The 18,241-nt window shown below is 48.1% G+C and overlaps 6 protein-coding genes across 6 annotated transcripts; 3 read left to right on the top strand and 3 right to left on the bottom strand.

Moving 5' to 3' along the window:
• Positions 1-2,429: 2,429 nt before the first annotated feature.
• On the bottom strand, positions 2,430-3,759 carry N7443_004367 (putative mitochondrial carrier protein; the record flags this gene model as incomplete). The annotated part of the gene is made up of 6 exons (XM_056884423.1): positions 2,430-2,633; positions 2,690-3,027; positions 3,085-3,303; positions 3,403-3,476; positions 3,537-3,571; positions 3,646-3,759. The coding sequence occupies 6 exons, from the start codon at positions 3,757-3,759 to the stop codon at positions 2,430-2,432; spliced, it is 984 nt and encodes a 327-aa protein (XP_056742701.1).
• A 2,832-nt stretch (positions 3,760-6,591) lies between these two features.
• On the bottom strand, positions 6,592-6,946 carry N7443_004366 (uncharacterized protein; the record flags this gene model as incomplete). The annotated part of the gene is given in 2 exon segments (XM_056884422.1): positions 6,592-6,839; positions 6,853-6,946. The coding sequence occupies 2 exon segments, from the start codon at positions 6,944-6,946 to the stop codon at positions 6,592-6,594; spliced, it is 342 nt and encodes a 113-aa protein (XP_056742700.1).
• A 1,480-nt stretch (positions 6,947-8,426) lies between these two features.
• On the top strand, positions 8,427-9,261 carry N7443_004365 (alpha/beta hydrolase; the record flags this gene model as incomplete). The annotated part of the gene is made up of 3 exons (XM_056884421.1): positions 8,427-8,582; positions 8,627-8,806; positions 8,887-9,261. The coding sequence occupies 3 exons, from the start codon at positions 8,427-8,429 to the stop codon at positions 9,259-9,261; spliced, it is 711 nt and encodes a 236-aa protein (XP_056742699.1).
• Positions 9,262-11,201: 1,940 nt separating this feature from the next.
• On the top strand, positions 11,202-11,436 carry N7443_004364 (NAD dependent epimerase/dehydratase family protein; the record flags this gene model as incomplete). Its single annotated transcript, XM_056884420.1, has 2 exons — positions 11,202-11,310; positions 11,366-11,436. The coding sequence occupies 2 exons, from the start codon at positions 11,202-11,204 to the stop codon at positions 11,434-11,436; spliced, it is 180 nt and encodes a 59-aa protein (XP_056742698.1).
• Positions 11,437-11,641: 205 nt separating this feature from the next.
• On the top strand, positions 11,642-12,289 carry N7443_004363 (NAD dependent epimerase/dehydratase; the record flags this gene model as incomplete). Its single annotated transcript, XM_056884419.1, has 2 exons — positions 11,642-11,743; positions 11,837-12,289. 2 exons carry the CDS (start codon positions 11,642-11,644, stop codon positions 12,287-12,289), a joined length of 555 nt encoding a protein of 184 aa, XP_056742697.1.
• A 3,116-nt stretch (positions 12,290-15,405) lies between these two features.
• N7443_004362 (Protein g.t1.c1) lies at positions 15,406-16,728 on the bottom strand (the record flags this gene model as incomplete). The annotated part of the gene is made up of 1 exon (XM_056884418.1): positions 15,406-16,728. The coding sequence occupies one exon, from the start codon at positions 16,726-16,728 to the stop codon at positions 15,406-15,408; it is 1,323 nt and encodes a 440-aa protein (XP_056742696.1).
• Between the last annotated feature and the right edge of the window lie 1,513 nt (positions 16,729-18,241).

The raw sequence follows: 18,241 nt of genomic DNA, 5'->3' as shown, positions 1-18,241 counted from the left end.
CCAACAAAGACTAGACGCAGCACGTATGCCCTGAATCTTCATATTAAAGGAAGAATCTGTCGAAATTTAAGTGCCCAGCATCGAAAACCCGGATATGTCTATATTTTTTAAGCAGAGAATATGCCGGGTCATCTCATAATAGGATACACGACTGCTCCCGTTATTGAGCGCCTCCAATCGTTGATTTTTGACTGCAACGGGAACATAAAGGTGTTATACCCTACGTCCCCTGAATCTGCAAAAATGGTTCCAAACGCCTGGCGCGTTGAGGAATTGTGCCATGCGGAATTAGTGGATTATCAAGTCCATGTTGATTGTGTAGGGTGTTTGAGTGAACATCGAGAATGGTTCCACATCTCTGCTGCAGATGCGTTTGTTGTTATTAGAAAATGGTCAGCGTGGATGAAAACTAGACCATACGACCCAGTACTCGGGCACTTGAAAGAGAAGGAGAAACACAAGGCCTCAGAAATGAACATTTTCATGAGCGAAATAGCAGCGTCCGCAGATTGAATGAATGCGAGTTCGGACGTGTGTTCCCAGTTCTGCATCTGCTTACGAGATCACCTCCCAATACCCGCTAGGAGCTATAACAAATTTTCTTCGGTCACGGTATCTACCGTCTTCTGGTTGAGTATAATTTTCCATTCGATTGTCTAGCAGATATCTCGGAGGCTGCTCATCATATTCGCCACCTCCTTCCCATCCGGCAAACGGTAGAGATCTGAGCTGATCCCAGATTGTGGCTGTTTCGTGGCACACGATGTCACACGATACGGGCAGGGCTAGGGAAATACGAGGTTGCGGGTGTGCTACCGAAGTTACCCGGGGTGGAGCATACTGCCAATTTACTTCCCATGGGTCGTCCATTCATTCAACAGCAAGGGAATCGTGGATCATCGTCAAAATCTCTTGGGGGGGGAGGCAAGTTGGCCGAGAGCTGTATGGGATTAGCCAGAAAAGAAAAAGAATGTCTGATGCCCAATACAGATTGCGAACAGTCGTTTAGTTTCCCAGTTTACATGGAACCTTCTAGTTGAGAGACAACATATTTACAGATAAGGTACAAGTGTAGGTATCGTTACGATGTACATACAAGTTCCGTTATTTACGCTTAATCCATATTGGTATTAGTATGTCAGGTGACTAGGGTTTGACTAGACATCTTTCTGTCTACCAACATGGAAGGCAATAATGATCGCCACTGTAGCCAAAGTCATCGAGTGAAGGTGACATTCGGCAGGGTATTCTATTCTCTTTCAATAAGAACATATCAAAGCAAATGCCTTCTATCTACGGATCAAGTGTCTTGCTTTCCTACACATATACGGATGACTTGACGGTTATTCGAGTGGTTGGTCCCGATAAATTTTCGATCTTGATGATGGAGTGATAGTCTCGGGACACTTTTCCCAAGCGCAGGAGTAGGCGAACCAAACACTTTGAGTGCTTCATAGAGGAGATACAGCGTCTGCAAGATCCTCTTCAGTTAGCTGGTATAAATCTCTACCAAACTCGCCATTCACTCGATACTTCTCGCCGACCGTCGAGCCTTGCAATAAATTGTTAGTTTCCATCAAATCACTGACCACATTAAAATATCATCGATCTCGGGATCCATGCGACCCTCACGAATGATGTTTCGAAACCCGTCCAAATATATCACTCGCGGGCCTCCAGTCTGGAAAGCTTCCTCATCGGCAATGATCACATATGTACTCGTGGCAGATTTCTGAGAAGCCATCGCAACTTCCTCGATAAAGGCATCTCTGTCCATTTTCTATGCTTCGGGGTTGTTTTGTTTCTCATTAGCATGCTCCTTTTTGAAATACGAACGCATCGTATCAATAGTGAGCGGGATCAAAGAACCGCTTGCTCCACCTATCATTAAGCTCGGGGCAAAGAGGGCCGACGACCTCGGGGAGAATCTCGTAAACTCGATGCCAGTCCGGGCCAAAGTTGAATAGATCCGCATTATCGAAAACGGCCCACCAAGCTTCTTCGCCGAAAATGTCTACGTCGACCCATTTCTTCATCAATTCGTCATGCTTAGCCCTCACATGTGCGCAGAAGAACGGGATATAGATGGTCGCGGGACATGTTCTTAATGTTAGTAGGTGGGGTGAGCGTTTCAAAATTCATTAAATAGGCATAGTAAGGTATCACCCTAAGTGTAGTGATCTATACCTTCATAGGTGTAGTGAGCTTTCCTAAAGTCACGTGATAAGTGCGGTCCGAGCTATGCGTGGGTGCGATGATCTATGCCCTTACTTGGCTTACGAGTTTTGTACTTTGGTGGAAATATGATTTCATTCTCCTATTTTCTGGTAAATTATGAAGCTGGTCCATGTATAGCCCAAGTATGTACGTGAGGGGCATTTCAACTATGGACTGATGACAGAGATCGTATGCAGGAGGCAGCGGATGCCCTAGGGGAGGTTGTTAATCTGGTACTTTATGTACTCATAAATGCTCAACAGAATCATGTTGTTGATTCCGGTGCGAAGTACGACGATGGAAAGCCCTTTATACATGCTGGACCCGGCCACTGCCTTGGAGGCCGAGGCGATCTCAGTGGCCTTACCAAGGAGGACGCTTTGGGCGCGGGTTTTGCGGGTGTCGAGGGGATAGGTCTAGAATAGAGTCAGTGTCCGGTGCTTCATACATATTGGAAGATCGTATTGCATACGCAGAACCAAGGAAGAGTGCTGCAGATGGCACCGGCGATTGCGGGTGGTCCGAAAGGAGATTGGCTCTCGCCAAGTTGTCTGACAACGACCTGTTTAACTGTCTCGTAGATACTGAAGTAGAGGCCGGTTCCGATGCTGTCACGCAAAGCATGTAGACCGAAGCCAGTGTATAGACCACGGATTCCATGGCGCGCGACAATCTGTCGGATAGCCTGCACGGTACTAAGGCGAGGCTCATTACGGAGAGACGGGTTACGGACAGCATCGGGGGCAGCCTGAGCACGGTTCTGCATGAGAACCGAAGTCTGGACCACGTTTTTGGCGAGTTCGAAGGGGCCTGGTTAAGTTTAGTCTGATGCAAAGATGATGGAATCAACTCCGAGGGAAATCATACATGCAAGCGGGGAAGAGACAAGGCCAGCGGCTAAGCCTGCAGTAATGAACATGGATAGCCCTGAGATTGTGGGAGTGCTGCCAGGCTTGTTATACTCTTCGAGGGGAGAGACTCCTGTGAAGTCTTTGAACACGCCGTCGAGCTTGTCCTTGGTCCAATTGTAGGCTGTAAAATTCATGACCCGGACTGCGGTGACGCTGACCAGAGGTGGGAGGCAACCTAAGGTATAGAGTGGTTAACATCTTATTTCCACTCTCTCGCCCAGTGAAGCTACCATGGAGAAACGACCGTATCGCTCCAAACGCAGTGAACACTCACCAGCCACGAATCCACGAGGACCTTCATTGCGCCAAATGTAGCGCACAACCTCGGGAATTGAGCGGAAATCATGACTAGAGGTACCAGTCGATCAGCATGTAATTAAGATGGCTTTTTTAGATCAGAAGACTCACGTTTGCATGCGGGTCTTTACATTTTCTAGAGGAGTCTGCAGTAGATCGGTCTCAATCAGTATTCGCCCCAAGGTGCAGCCAGAGTTGCAATCAAAGGACCCAAACCTACCACTGCCAGAGTGGCACAGATTGTAGACGACCCTGAGGCTACCTGGGTTTGGTATTTTTTGAGCAGCTTGTTGCGAGTCGATTCGTCCATGGTCCAGGCATTGGAGGACGGCATGGTGTTGGGGGCGGGTTTAGTAGTTGGGGAGAAGGGTGCATGTTCAGATTGTTTGTCAAGAGTCATGCCAGAGAATGTTCCATCCGAGCAACCGCAATTGGAACTTTCTGTGTCGTTCGATTGTGAAGGTTGGTGACTGGCAGGCTGGGAACCCTATGGAACGCGAAGCGGCCTCTCAATAATCAGAGTCGACCGTTTGGCGTCCCACAATTGTCCATTCACTCTACTCGAGCTATTCCAGATATCTCCCAGAGAAGCTGGAAGCGATTTCGATGACCTGTATCCGGCAAAGATATCTCCCTTATCGATCACAGAGGCCGAGGGGCGGGCGATTCGGTTCGGGCGGGCAAAGTCGGCACGGTAGGCGAACCCCGCGGCAACAATCAGACAGCGAACACACGTCGAGGACGATTGAAAGGGGTCAGGCGACACTATTCAAAGGTCCCCTATTCCGAGCAGTCAAGTTGTAATCCTCCAGAGGGGTTGTCCCGTCGCAATGAAGGAAGATCGGGAAATCTGGCTGAGGCGACCGATTAGCGTTGCTGCGTTGCCGCGTTGCTGCCGATGGGCCACCCTTGACCCACCAAGCTGCAGCGCAAAGACCAACTCACCAAAGCCGGCCCTGGATCCCGTATAGAGTGGCCGGGTCCAATCAAGCCAACAAGTTGTTAAAAGAGTTGACGAGAAGTGCAGTAAATCGACATGTGGGCCGAGCTTTGCCCACTCCTCAATGCGGTTTAGGGCCGAATCCAGTGACGTCGTCGTGAATGTCCTTGGATTGGCTGAGAATGGGGAAGCTGATATCGTGCGCTTGGTACTTTGGTATTTCCTTTCTACTGGCTCATGAGGCATTTCCGACGCCCAATGTATTCGTCCAATATGACGAGCATGCTCATATTGCGCAATGTCACCGGTGGTCGCAGCCCGGTCGCGCCCTCAACCGGTTTTCTAACACTTGATACCAAGTCACATAGATTATAGTCTACCTGCCTACCGGATCTCCTCTGCCACTTTTTGCTCAGAGCTCGACTCTATGCTCACTGAGTAGCACTGAGTACGCTCGTCTGATCGGATCAGTAGTCATTACGTAAGCGAGCTGATCACTGGAGATCACCCGATTGTTATACAAGTCCTAGATTACATAGATTACAAGTTTCCCAACTTCTTGATTTGCCTCATCAGGAGGCCTGAGAGTCTGGAGATGCACATGGAGACTGGCTCTTTGGGCAATGGTTGGTCGAGAGATACAAGGAATGGTTGTGACTTTTTGACGAACTCTTGCTGAATGTGCTCACCACCTAAAAGTCACCGTCTGTCGGTCGACTGCTACCTACGTAATAAGTAGCGAAGTATTTATCGAGCGCGACCGTGCAAAAGTATAAAATCAACCCTCAAGAGCCGAGAAAAAACTAATTTTTAGGATTTCGAGGTTTCGAGGTAGTCAATATTTATTTGAATCGATCAATCAAAACCAAACCGAAGGCCATAAACTAGGTAATAATAAATTTCGCTCGCAAAAAAATCGTTATTTTCGTCGTGGCGGCTATTCACCACCGTATTTGTCCTCTAACCTTTGGGTACATAAAAATATAATGGGACTGGCCAGATCTCAAGTAAGACCAACTCCATCCATAGAAATACAAAATCCATTTGAGAAACCCGAAAATCCGATTCAAGATATTTCACCGAAGCATAGTAGTAAGCAGCTCGCGTCTACTCTTCTCAACATATAACAGAACTTCCCAGCTCCTTATGCGTGACTGGTTTCTCCTCTTCATAACGATCTTCATACATATCTTCGTGTGCACCTCCATTAGCAGCGACATCCATATAAGAGAGCGATCCTCTTCCTTGTCGCCGATGCATACAAGAAACCACCCAGCTTGACGAGGATAGAGTTAGGATCAACCGACACATACGTCCGTTGCAGTCCATGAAAGAATGAATGTTGAAAAAGATGTGAGTATACTTGGAGGCAATGGCGATAGGGCCAACTATGCCTTTTTGATGGCCTTTCTGAGGTCTGACTCGAGTTCACGGATCATTGCTTTCATTTTGTTGGGCACAAGGCTGCGATGAGGGAATGGGTGGAGGCCGGCGCAATCTTCATCCGTACGATAGACACCACTGTATTCTTCCCAGGGTGTGTTCGTGGCGTCAACTTTCTAGGTGGGGATTTTGATGAGTTTGGAGAATGATCTCTTCGCTGATATCTTGGTCGCGAATGCAAACTTGACTCATGATATAGGAGGCAGCCTTGGCGTACGAGGGGATGCAGAAAGAATGGAATACTGTGGGCTTTGTACTTTTGGGTCTGACTTTATATGGGGTCTTCTATGCTTGGGTTTTGGAATCAGTACACTCTTTTCTGTGCCGGCCTCCTGCGGAAGGGCCGGTTTTCCTTTGTATGACTGTTTATTGCATGCCGTGAGTCTGGAGTTAAGGACACCAAGTTCTGCTTCGGATTTGGACGAAGCGCCTGCATAGCCTCGACGCATCTAGTTAGGCTCTATCAGGTTAATAGAGCTTTGATTGATTGATTGATTGACAGCCTTGGCGTCTTGCACGATTTCGCGACAACTTTGTAATACCGCGGAGATATGTGCTGGGAGGTTGTTGCGTAGGAGTTTCTTCTTCGGTTTCTCCAATTTCTTCTGGTATTTCCTCACCGTAGAAGATTGTCTTGCAGAGCTTGAGTGTGACGTCCTGGCTGTTTCTGGTGCGCTCGATCATATTGGAACCATAGACCATACCAGGAAGGCTGTGTGGGATATGAACATCTCAGGCAGTCTCTTGGACCGGTGTGAGTTTTTCTTGAAGGCTCGCAGAGACTTAATTTCTGAGTGTAATGATTTCGCGGAAGATGATGTCAGGGTCAAAATTGGTTGCGCCAATTCTGTAGCTGTAGGCATCATCCATCGCAATAGTGAACTGAGCTTGAACACCGTGCAGACTGGCAGAAGAGACGATTCCGCGGCCAACGTGAAGAGTTGACTGCATATATTGGCGTAAAATCTTGGCAAGGTTGATGTTGATAGATGGTAGGTTGATTTGCGGAGGAGAGGTGGGTTCGATCTGAACTTTTTTGAAGACGTTCGAGAGACTTGCGCGTTTGTGCTACTACTGCTTGGTTGGAGAAGGCATTCTGAATCGAAGCAAATCGAAGCAAGGGTAAAAGTCTCGACATGAAAGAAGTGAAGATATAGAGAGAAGAAAGTAAGTACTTGCGGATCGAGTACTTGAGGAAGCAGAGAGACAGAAGTAAGAAGCGAAGAAGAGAAGTGAGAAACGAGAAACGAGAAACGAGAAACGAGAAACGAGAAACGAGAAACGAGGGTGGAAGTATATGTAGTCTAGTCAAAATGTGCAGGTAGACGGTTCCCCGGATTGACGTTCCGGAATAGTCTTACTACCTTCAAGGCAACCAGCTCAAGGAGGGCTAGTGACCAATAGTTGCATCATTTTTTTGTCTTTGTTCTCAGAAGTACTGTAAAGGCCCATGACGAGGTTCTAAATCAAAGGCAGGAACATTTCTGATGGGTGTTGGTGTTGAACAATATCCGCAGCGTTCTCTCGCCAGCTTTATATGCCAATGCTATGGTGTCTACGAGTCATAATACTCTTTACTGTACTATCTTGCTCTCCATTTTTTTCCCTCTCTCCTCATGTTTGAATTCTTCGTTTCGTGCCATATTTGGCTATACAATAAAGTGAGGGAATATTATGCTATGGCCTGGGCCATCGCATAAAGCCAAATATCCTTCCTCTGTTCCTATGGCGTACCCCCCTTGTTCAGTCAACAGCCTGAAGACAAATTTCTGTTTGACTATGAGATTGTGCAAAGAACTGAAATGGAACGCAGGAATGATATTGGCGTTTATGTCGTACTTTGTAGTGACAAAAAGGGGACTCGAGGAAGTGCAGCTTATCGGAATCGCCGTCCAAGTATCCTCAGGCCAAATTCGATTGGACTGATAGTAATATCGTGCTCACAAGAAATCAATTTTGAGGATTGGCCCCCTGTGCGCCTGGATGCTCTGAAGGGGGTAATGGCAGTGTTGCTAGTGCAAGCGTAATGGATGTAAAACTGCGAGCAGAAATACGATTAAAAAAATGGAAATAAAAATGGAAAAACATACAACAGCAGGAATTATGTGGTGGTCACCCAACCAACTGCTAACCCGCCAACGTGTGGCTTATACGGGGACAATAGCCGGGTGGATGTCGCCCCTCTGAGAATAAGGTGAGAGCCGCTTTAGTGTCCGTCGGCTAAGGGTGAGGAAGGTGATTCAATAGACGGAGTGAGAACCGGTGAGAGCGGGTGAGAATCCTGAGAGCCCACGCAAATGCCCGCACAGGCCGCTCAACTCGGCTATCATGATCGCTCGTTGGATAAGATCGCTAGCTTTGGAACACACAAACCTCTTGGTATCTGCACACAGCGACGCCAAAGGGTTGTCGATAGGATACATCCTGGTATGAGGCCTCGAAAATGGATTAGCCTACTGACAGTATGTACAAACGCATAGTATAGTGTATCCGATAGCCTTCTCACCACAGCTCTTACGCGCATATGTTTAGCAACTCACCATCCAAATCCCAACCAGTAGCTACATTACCATCTTCCCTCATTCACCTACTATTTCCAGGCCTGAAATAATTCTACTATGGCTCCGACCGTCCTCTTCGTCCCAGGCTTCTGGGAGGGCCCGACGGTATTTGACAAGGTGACCTCTCTCCTAACAGAGAATGGTGTGAGAGGCGAAGTCGCCGTGCTGCGAAGCACTGGCACTACCTCACCCGGAAACCCAGGGATGAAAGACGTGTGGCAGCAATTCGCGCCCACATCGAGACAATTCTCGACTAGGGCGAAGATATCCTCCTAGTTCTGCACTCGGCAGGCGGATTTCTCGGTAGCGAGGCTCTTCAAGGTCTGGACAAGAGACCTCGTGGAGAGCAGCCCGGTGTGGTGAGCATCGTTTTCCTGGCAGCCGCCGTCTACGCGGAAGGATTCCAGCACCAGCCATTGCCCTTCGCCGCCGTGGAGGTCCGTATAGCCCTATAGTGTCGAAGATTGGGGAATGTTCCTCTTGGATGACGCTGATATAATTACGATAATAATAACAGGGCGGATCCTCCAGCTGCGTGCAACCTGAAACACTCCTATTCGGCGACCTACCCGAAGCCGAAAAGGCCGAATGGCTTACCGCTATCAAGACGCAACCCGCAGAAGGGTGGGACGACACGGTCAGCTACACGGGGTGGAAGGACGTGCCAAGTGTATATCTAATTTGCGAGGGTGATAATGCGCTCCCAATCCCGCTTCAGGAGCAGCTAGCTGGTCTTGCAGGTAGCGAGATCGAGCGATGCAGTGCGGGTCACCTGCCTATGCTGAGCCAGCCAGAAGTTGTAGTGAGGGTGGTCCAGGCGGCCTTGGCTCGGCAACCTTGGCCCGGCAACCTTGAGGGAACAATGGACAACTGTTCTACAACTAGAATATGAGGACTTGTGAAAAGGATGCCGAAAATGACCGCCTTTGACGCCAGAAACGGCTGTCTTTCCACTAGTCTGCGCCAAAACCCGCACCCGAACTCAACCCAGCGGGTTGTAAAACTAGATCTGAGAACCCGCAAATAACCCATCTCAAACCGAAATTTCATAGAATCTAGGGCGAAAGGCGATATCTGTGTCATCTCAGCAGTCCGCTGACCACCGTGAGGTGCGTATAGAGGGATTAACAGAAGCGAAGATGGTGAATTGTGAGTATAGCCTCATATCACCCGAAGCATACTGACGTATTTTGAGGAACCACTTTCTAAGTGGTGTAGGATTTTCCCTGTCTGCGGAACGTCGTGCGCTCTCGGATATATACAAAACGCGTCTTGCATACCCTCGCCGCTTTTGCCGTGCGACGCGGTCGACCTCTTACTACCTAGTCAAACCAGCCGCACTGGAGGCCAAAGATCCTATCAACCAGTGTTCAGTGAGCACGCCGCGCTCAAGGTCCAGCATCTCTTATTCGTTTACTGCCAGATGAATAACTTGCTTATAGGCTCTGTCCATCGGAAATGAGTTCTCCTTCAGGATGACATGCGGCCAATCTCGACTGAGACATCCTCGGAGACACCACTTGATCTTTCCATCAAGTGGCCGTGATGCTTAGATTCTGCTGAAGATAAGTCGAATTCAAGATTCCAAAAATCAACACGCATTTTTTGGCATGATTGAAAAATAGACGAGTTTCTGTGTTGGACGATATCAGTATCACATGACAGAACGCCGTAGTTAGGTGTGGAGAGCTACGAGAGAAGTGATTATGGACGAGGAGCAAATAGGCCGAAATCTCTTTGAGGAACGGCAATTCAGAACAGACCCGGACAGCGTGTACGCCTTTCAGGGCAGGCGTGCAGCATTCCGTGCATCAATGACCTCAGCTTCAAGCTTTTGGACTTTACTTGGCAAACCAGACCCGCCATCGGCCCTGCCGTCAAGTCTGACAACCTCCGAATCATTGGTCCTCGTTTATTTGTGTATAAAGAATGGCCCTTCATGGGAGAACGTCGACTTCCTTTGCTCCGAATAGATGACATATTCTTTTGTGTCTCACATCGCTCCGTGCTGCAGCTTGACCCGGAATCCTTAAGTAGGTCCCACTGATATTGCAGTTGCGTTACTGACTTGACATCGGAGCTTGCATTAGAATAGAGGTATGGCTATGGCCAAAGTACCATTTTTCTTGTTTGATTTGTAGTCTTGAGTTGTATTATGAGCAAATAATCTAACCCATAATCCTTCAGGCAACGGATATCAAGTCACGGCGTTCGACGACCGCCCGTTACAACTGTCGGGCATTGACGTAGAGCGATTCTCTCGTCTACATATCGTGAACGGCAATACTTTCGATGAAGATTCCATACAAGCTGGTCTCGCCACTGCCGAAGACTGATTCGGTCCTGTGAATGCCTTAACCATCGTTCCGGCCCATGAAGGAAAAGCGCACGAATATCCCATTTGGGATGTGCCTTCTGATGAATGGGATAAGGACTACCAATCGAACGCCCGCGGCGCCTTCCTTGCAAGAAAGCACTACTTGCGATACTTACAACCGAAGCGGCTAGAACGAACACCCTCATCATTACCGGATCCTGCCATCGTTGTTGTCGAAACGGAACCTAGAGCAGGATTGACGGCCGGGCAAGCAGGTTGTAATACACCGTGGCCTCCTGAACAGAATGCAACAAGATTTATTGCGCCTAAATCGATCGGGGCGCATAAACTTTGTGACATCAGGATCTGTTAGCGAGACCTCGGCAGACTTCGCACACACTGTGCTCTTCCTGGCCTCGAGTCACACATCTGGGAACATATTGGGGCAATACATCCAGCCCGACAGCGATAGCAAGAGCCTCGTAGCGACTAAGGAGTCAGAAACGACTCAAATCATGGGGTCGGCAGAGTCTATTCCTCGAATGCTGGCAAATCCGAAACGGAACAAGATTCGCGTCATAGTGTCAATCGATCTAGATGCCATGTCTGGTTGGCTTGGGACAAGTAAGTGCTGGATGCGATTGAATGACATTTAAGAGAGCTGACCCGAGTGTTGCAGATTCTCACCCCGACAACAACTTGGCCGACTACTCCTCTGGCCTCTTTGCGGCCTGCGTGGGTGTCCCCTGACTGCTTCGCATGCTGTAGAAACTCGACTTGGCCAACCGATGCACAAGATTTATTCCAGGCCACTCCGTCAAAAATTTCCCCGACGAGGTCCAGCAGGTCGTCGCCTCAGGGGCTGAGATCGATCTTCACGGGTTATGCGCACGAAGGCGCCTACCAGCTCACACCCGAGCAAGAACGCGACATGTGAGAGATATGTTTCTCGATCATGCAGAACCTGGTAGACAAGTCTCACGCGGGTACCGTGCACCCTTATTTGAGCTCCGGGAAACGACGCTTGACTAGCTGGAGGAGTTTTGATTCGCGTACGGTGTGTGATTCGACCCCTGCATCAAAAGACTGCAGACGTTAGCAGACTTCTAATTTCTGAATAGATGCTTCTCTAACAGACCATGACTGCCAGCCCTTCTGGGACCCGAGGCGCCCCCCCCCCTTGGGTGAGCCTATCGACTTTTCCAAGCCAGCGGCTACCTGGATGCACCCAATCAAGGAAACTTCCTCGCCCCCTGATAGAAGACCACTTGTCTGTGTTCCGTGTAACTACTATATGGAGGACAAGACGCCGATGCAGTTCCTACCGCATTGCGAAGACTCTCAAGGCTATGTCGATGTCCGAGTGATCGAGAACATGTGGCGTGATCGTTTCCTGTTAATTCGAGATAATGAAGAAGAATCTGTCTCCCCTGTGCTCATGCATCGTGACACGAGTGGAATGGCTCATATTATAGGCATGCGGGAGAGATTTATGCGATGGGTGAAAGACTTTGAACGGGAGGGGGAGGTAGAATCCTTGCAGACGCCAGAGGTCGCGCAGTGGTTCCGACAGAAACACTTAGGCAAGCCATCAGGAGTATAGGGCAAGCCGTCAGATAACCCGACCCCAACAAACCACTATTAAAAGTAGAAAGGGGATGGTTTGATTGCATTGAGAAGTTTATGAAATTGAGGACATTCAGTAGACCCCATCCCTAGGCGATAACATGAATTGAAGGTCTGGTCACAGGCTCTTGCCTTTCAGCCTAGAAATGAGCTCAGTATTCCCATAACAGCGGAAGGAAGACAGTTCACATGCAGGACATACGTATGGCCAAACAAGTAGGGTCAGACAAGTAGGGTTAGAGGCTAGGCTCGCCCACCGGCATCCTATGGGTTATCGATTCTGCCAAACAGAGGCTACTTTATGTGAAGCAGAAATGATCTGTCTTGTCTGGAAGAGGCAGAAGTACGTGCGTGTTGGGTTTTCCTTGCATACACACGGACTAACAACATGCCGAGGTGAAGTTGCTTTGACACGATCATGGAAATGCGTGTTCATCTTGTCACATCTGAGGATGCTTCAAGCCGTATGAAACCGAGGAACGCAAATTGCGGCCCAAATCATTCAGATCGCTTGGCTGGGTGTGATGAACCGTGAAGTGGTTATTAGATTAATGAATAGGCTGATGATAGGCCCGTGTGTGATGTGAGACTGTACTAGTGGCCTTCGGCTATGCCGAAGAAAGGGCTACTAAGGACGATATCTGGCCTTTCTGGCCTTCTATTGAACCACCTGGGCATGACGAGACCTCATTCGCTCGGAGGTAGTGGGTATGAGTGACAATTGCATCCCCGCTTCCTTGTACTCTGAACCAGTACCAGACACAAACAGGCCTCGTATTGAGGTAGACATGGGGGCTCAAACATACCTTCAGGTTCGGCGAGAGCGTTGGAGCGAAGATCAGGCGGAGTCACATACGAAGAAGTCATTTTCAACGATGACCAGAAGCTGAGTCAAGGCGATTGACGAGATGAACACATGTATTCAATACCCGGCAGGGGTACAACTAAGTACTCGGCTACGATCATGCACGAGATCGATTGTACCCGGCACCTGAGCAGGATGATCCTGGTACCATTTGAACTCCTGAACTGATTTTGTCCTGCAACCTCTCTTTCAAGTGACATGGTTTCTTGCTGTTCAACCCACATCCTTCCCCCCCTGGCATCCAAGACTTCCCATCCCTCATCCTCGACTACCATCAATCCTCAATAGCCCAGCGAGCTTTTCTTCATCTGTCTTTCAAGATTGGATGCACGACCTGTTTCGATAGTATTTCTTTCCCCTCGGTGGGCAAAACTATCCGAATTCGTCAGTGAACACCCATGCTAATGCCGACCGGCGGAACTCACGAAGAGAGATGACCGCGCTTGATGCAACCTAGGTAGCAAAACAACCGCTACACTAGCTGGGATCATGGGAATTCATTGGCACTGTTGACGTCTGGATGGTATATTTATCAGCATCGTCCGGGGTCTCCACACGCTCAGTATATCAGCCCTACCGATCCACTTGTACCAAGGGGATTTTTGGAAGTCCGGCCATGTGGAACGAGGCTCTCTAAACTTCCATTTCCTCCCTTCTTGATCGCACCAAATGCACCACTCGACGACTCGAATTGTGACGTGGCATTCATTGTCGCAGTCTTCGCGGGCCATTTGAGCCGCTTTCAGCCAAGTCTCCTTCTCCCCTTGTGACACGATGTCTTTCACCTTCCTTGAATTGAGAACTCGATCAACATCTTGGCACAAGTAGAACCAATAGGACACTGGAGACTTTCGAATTAGCGAGTTTCTGTCAAAGCTTTGCGTCTTGCTGCCATACCTGGTTTGCTCTCACACATGGCGGGGCCGGGAAGTGTGGTTTGGTTCAATGGGAGGAAGAGCAAAAAAAAGGGGGTACATTAAAGAAATTTGTGTGAGCCAGACTGAAAACTCCTCAGGTCCCCGGCAAAACCTGCAATTACAGCCTATTTTTCGCTCATGGGTGACAAAAGTTCGCAGTTCTCAGAACCAATCGATTCCCGGGACTCGGCTTGTTGCTGGGTGGACATAGGTCGGGTTTGATCAGCTCTCAGATCTGCGAAAGCGCTACATCCACCCACACCATCTGTCCTCTGTCCAGGCCTACAATAAACTCAACCCGACCGCGAGAACATGATTGTGTTTGATTATTGCATTTATCAAATACAAGGATAGCAGTCCAGCCTTCGATATCCTGAATGGTTTTATGACTCTTCTGTTCAAGCTATCTATCTTCCCTCTTATCTACTTACGTCTCTCCTTGGCTTTTGATTGGGGCGGTCTTGCGACAAACTTCCTCGGAAGCTAGGCAGCTAGCTACATATTGGCGGAAATGACAGATCGGATCATTTGAGCATCACAGCCCCTCTGACTGCCTGTACAAAAGTTCCCCGTCTTGCAGGTCCTGACCCGAATTCGAGGCCTGCCTCAACAACGCAAACATGATCCTGGTCTTCTTCCAAAGACTCACTACGATTTGAGATGTGAAATGCGACCCTTTGGGCCAAGTGAGAGCTGATTTGCAAGAGTTGTCGGTGCGGAAAGCGGGCGTTCGTTTGTGACACAAAATGGGGCCGAATTATGGAGACTCGGCCGATCTGGACCGCGGCTAGATCCAGTTTTCTACGCTATCGATCGATCCTTTAGGCTCTCTTCGCTTTGTGCCTGGTAAGTGGCAGGTATTATGCAGCTGAAGACGAACCGTGGAAGCCACGCAGGGAAACATGTGAACGTTTGTCGACAACAGGCTCGAGACTTTCAGGTATCCAATCTTACTACTAAGTATTACTAGTAATTAGGAATGCAGGAAGGCTCCGGATCCCCCCTCTCCGCCATATATACACCACAACGAACTTCAGGTTTTTGAGTCGATTCGAGCGCATTGATTCATTCTGCAAATTTGGATAAGAGATTTAACATACTAAGAGGTGCACTAAATCAAAAAAAAAAAAAAAAACAAAAAGAAAAGGAAAGAAAAGAAAGAAAATACAAGAATCTTAGCCAATCAAAAGACGGGATGGAAAATTGAGTCTGGTACTGTCCAGTTGGCGATTCAACAGGCATCCGCTGGACACTCCGAGTGAGTACCCTTAGTACCCAGCGATCTGGTACGGAATCTCAGGCCGGTCCTTACTAGTATTTAATACCAGGAGGCATTGAGAGGTACTTAATAGACAGGTCTGATATAAAACCTATTGCATCTTTCCTCTCTCTGATCAAGCCGCTCTTAGAGATCGCCAAAGCAAACTTGACTTGGCGATAGTTTCGTTGATGAAGCCAGTGCCAAAGTATGTTGAGGTCTTCAGCATCGGTCGCTTCAGGTCCTTGCGGCGGTAATCCACTGGAAAGAAAAGCTGCTTGCTTGGGCATCCCAAGCCACATAAAAAGCGTTTTGACGCGTGCTCGTTGAATTTTTGCATCCAACTCAGTCTCAAAAATCTGCCCGAAACATTCCAAATCAAACAACTCTCCGAGCCAGGCCATGGCGCTGAAAAGTATTTTAAGCTTATACAGGTAAGCTTCCGATTCGTTTTGAGCCTTATGGATACTATCATCAGCGAAACCGATGTTCCAATCTTTTATTCCGGTTTCGCTTTCCTCCAGCAGCAGATGATCGATGATGAAGATACCAAGGGGCAAGCAATCCACGCCATATGCTCTTTCGACATTCGAATAAGTACTCTCATTTACAGACACAAGATGTTTCTGAACCATAGAGATCAAATCCTTCGAAGAATAACAATTATGAGCCTTCAAGAACATCTCCAGAATCTTAGCTGACTGGGGTATCTTTTGAGCATGCCACTGACAGGAGTCACTTCTCCGAGTCAAACATGTTTTGAGCACATAATTGATATTTTCCAGGCTTCCCTTTGTCTGCAAAAACTGCATATCGGAAATATCATCGGTCCGCTGTTGCAAGTAACTCTCGAGGTAACGAGACTCGCCAAGGTATGGTTTGAATTTCACATTCCACGGCGATTCACTAATGACTTCGACTTTCACAGGGCCTCGCCATGGAGTACGTGGCCAGTCTGGGCCCGGAGTATGATGGAAGTCGATAAAGTATGCGTCGGCTACTGATTGGGTGGTATGCGAGCCAACTTCTTCAAGTTCATCGTATGTATGACTCTGAGTAAATATTTCAACTCGGAAATGGTGCCGAATGAGACTTGCGATTCTGCCCCGGTCTGAAGGTCTGAAGATATACATGTAGAGGCTTGCAGGGGTAGTGGTAACATCCCTGGTAGCATGCACAGGGGTATTTTGCGAGAGATTGTTTCTCGCAAGCTCATTGTCAAGCGTGACGGCAGCATTGCCTGCACTTGGAATATAAGTAATCGGTATATCTGTGCCAAGCCTAGCACGAAGAGCGTGTTCAAGCTGATCAACGGGTTGAAGATCGCTTGCACGCAGATCTCGACAGTCAATCCTAGTACTAGTAATGTGTGACATGGTGGGAAAATAGTCTTAGAGTGGTCGGATCAGCTGAGATAGTTGATGAAAAGAGAATGATATGATTTTATAGTCGATAAACTGATGGTTTTTGTGAACTGAGAGTATAGCAAGAGATAAAGAGAGTTAATAGACTGCCAAGCGTGAACTTGCTGTCATTTCATGGAGATAGATCAAGTATTTATAGACATCCTTTGGTTGCTCACGGAAAAATGCGCCCAAGTACATGGAATCAAGAAAAGAGCAATTTGCGCATGATAAGTCGCAAGGAAAAGTCGGTATAGAAGAGACATCTTCGAAAACTCTATGTACTGGCCGTTGGCGCCCAGAATGGCCAGGATTCTCGTTTCATACTTGGAGATGGAGGGAGGCTATTTGCTGTGATATTCCGATACACGAACTACACGAGTCAGTTCATGCATGTCAGCCTCAATATGAAGAATTTTTCATCGAGCCAGGATTTCAACGGTTCAAGTTAATCATGATTGTAGCGTGCTGTGTGACTGGGGCGAGATCTCATTTGTCCACGAGGGAAGCCCCCAAAAGAAAAACCTGCAAGTAGGCATTACGAGTACACAACGTGTTGACAATTAACCCGGGTGAGAGTCTACTATCACAGAGTACATTGACATTGTATGCACTTAGTTGGGCTGATGGCACTAGAAGTTGCAATCTGGCTAAAATTTGACAATCGGTCTTCATTGTAGATTGCGGTAGGCTGGTTTTGCGCCATGAGAATAGTTGGGAGCCGGGTTTACTTCAACCAGGACTCGCCTTGATATGGCTGCTCCACGAATAATATGTCTTGAGAATAGAATATTGATAAGTGAGATTAGCCTTCCAACTGGTTTCATTGTAACCTTGGAGCCAGGATATACTGAATCCGATTCAAACACGAAAGAGAACCTTAGAGAATGGTACATCTAAAGCGGGGAAACACCGAACTGTCACCAGTCATTCGTAGGACTGATATGCAGAGGGCCATGTAACCGCTGGGCAGCAGAATCACAACATCGTTCATAATCAGCCTGAGAAGAAAGTAACGATAAGAGAAAATGGAATTAAACCATAGGGAAAGCGGATTCAGCCCATGTCGGGGTTGCCCTCAGTGCCCAATCACTTGATGCTCTTCTGATCCTGATCCGCGACTCGAAACGTCTCATTGGACGCCATACCTGCACATCATGAGGCACTCCAGGTGTTCTTGACATCATTTGAGGTATTTGTCAAGCGGATAATCCCGTCGGCCCGTGATGCACTTATCGATCTAACGCCCTGTTCGACGTTATTTTAGCCCCAGGTCACGATCAAGCCCCCGTTATGTGACTGCATGGTCCATGAGGCTGGTGTTCTGAGAGATAAGTTCTAATAAAGCAATCTGGGGGCTCGATCTCCAAGTAACTCCCCAGAGATGCAAGCGCACTGACTTGATTTCAGGCCGAAGCCAATGACAATCAGGTTACAAGCGCCATCTGACAAACATTATCGATTCCAAATCTTTCTAAAGTGAGCC

The sequence above is a fragment of the Penicillium atrosanguineum genome, assembly GCF_028827265.1.
Source record: "Penicillium atrosanguineum strain IBT 20685 chromosome Unknown utg000003l_segment0_segment0, whole genome shotgun sequence".
Taxonomy (NCBI): Eukaryota; Fungi; Ascomycota; class Eurotiomycetes; order Eurotiales; family Aspergillaceae; genus Penicillium; species Penicillium atrosanguineum.
This window is presented reverse-complemented; position numbering and strand designations above follow the sequence as displayed.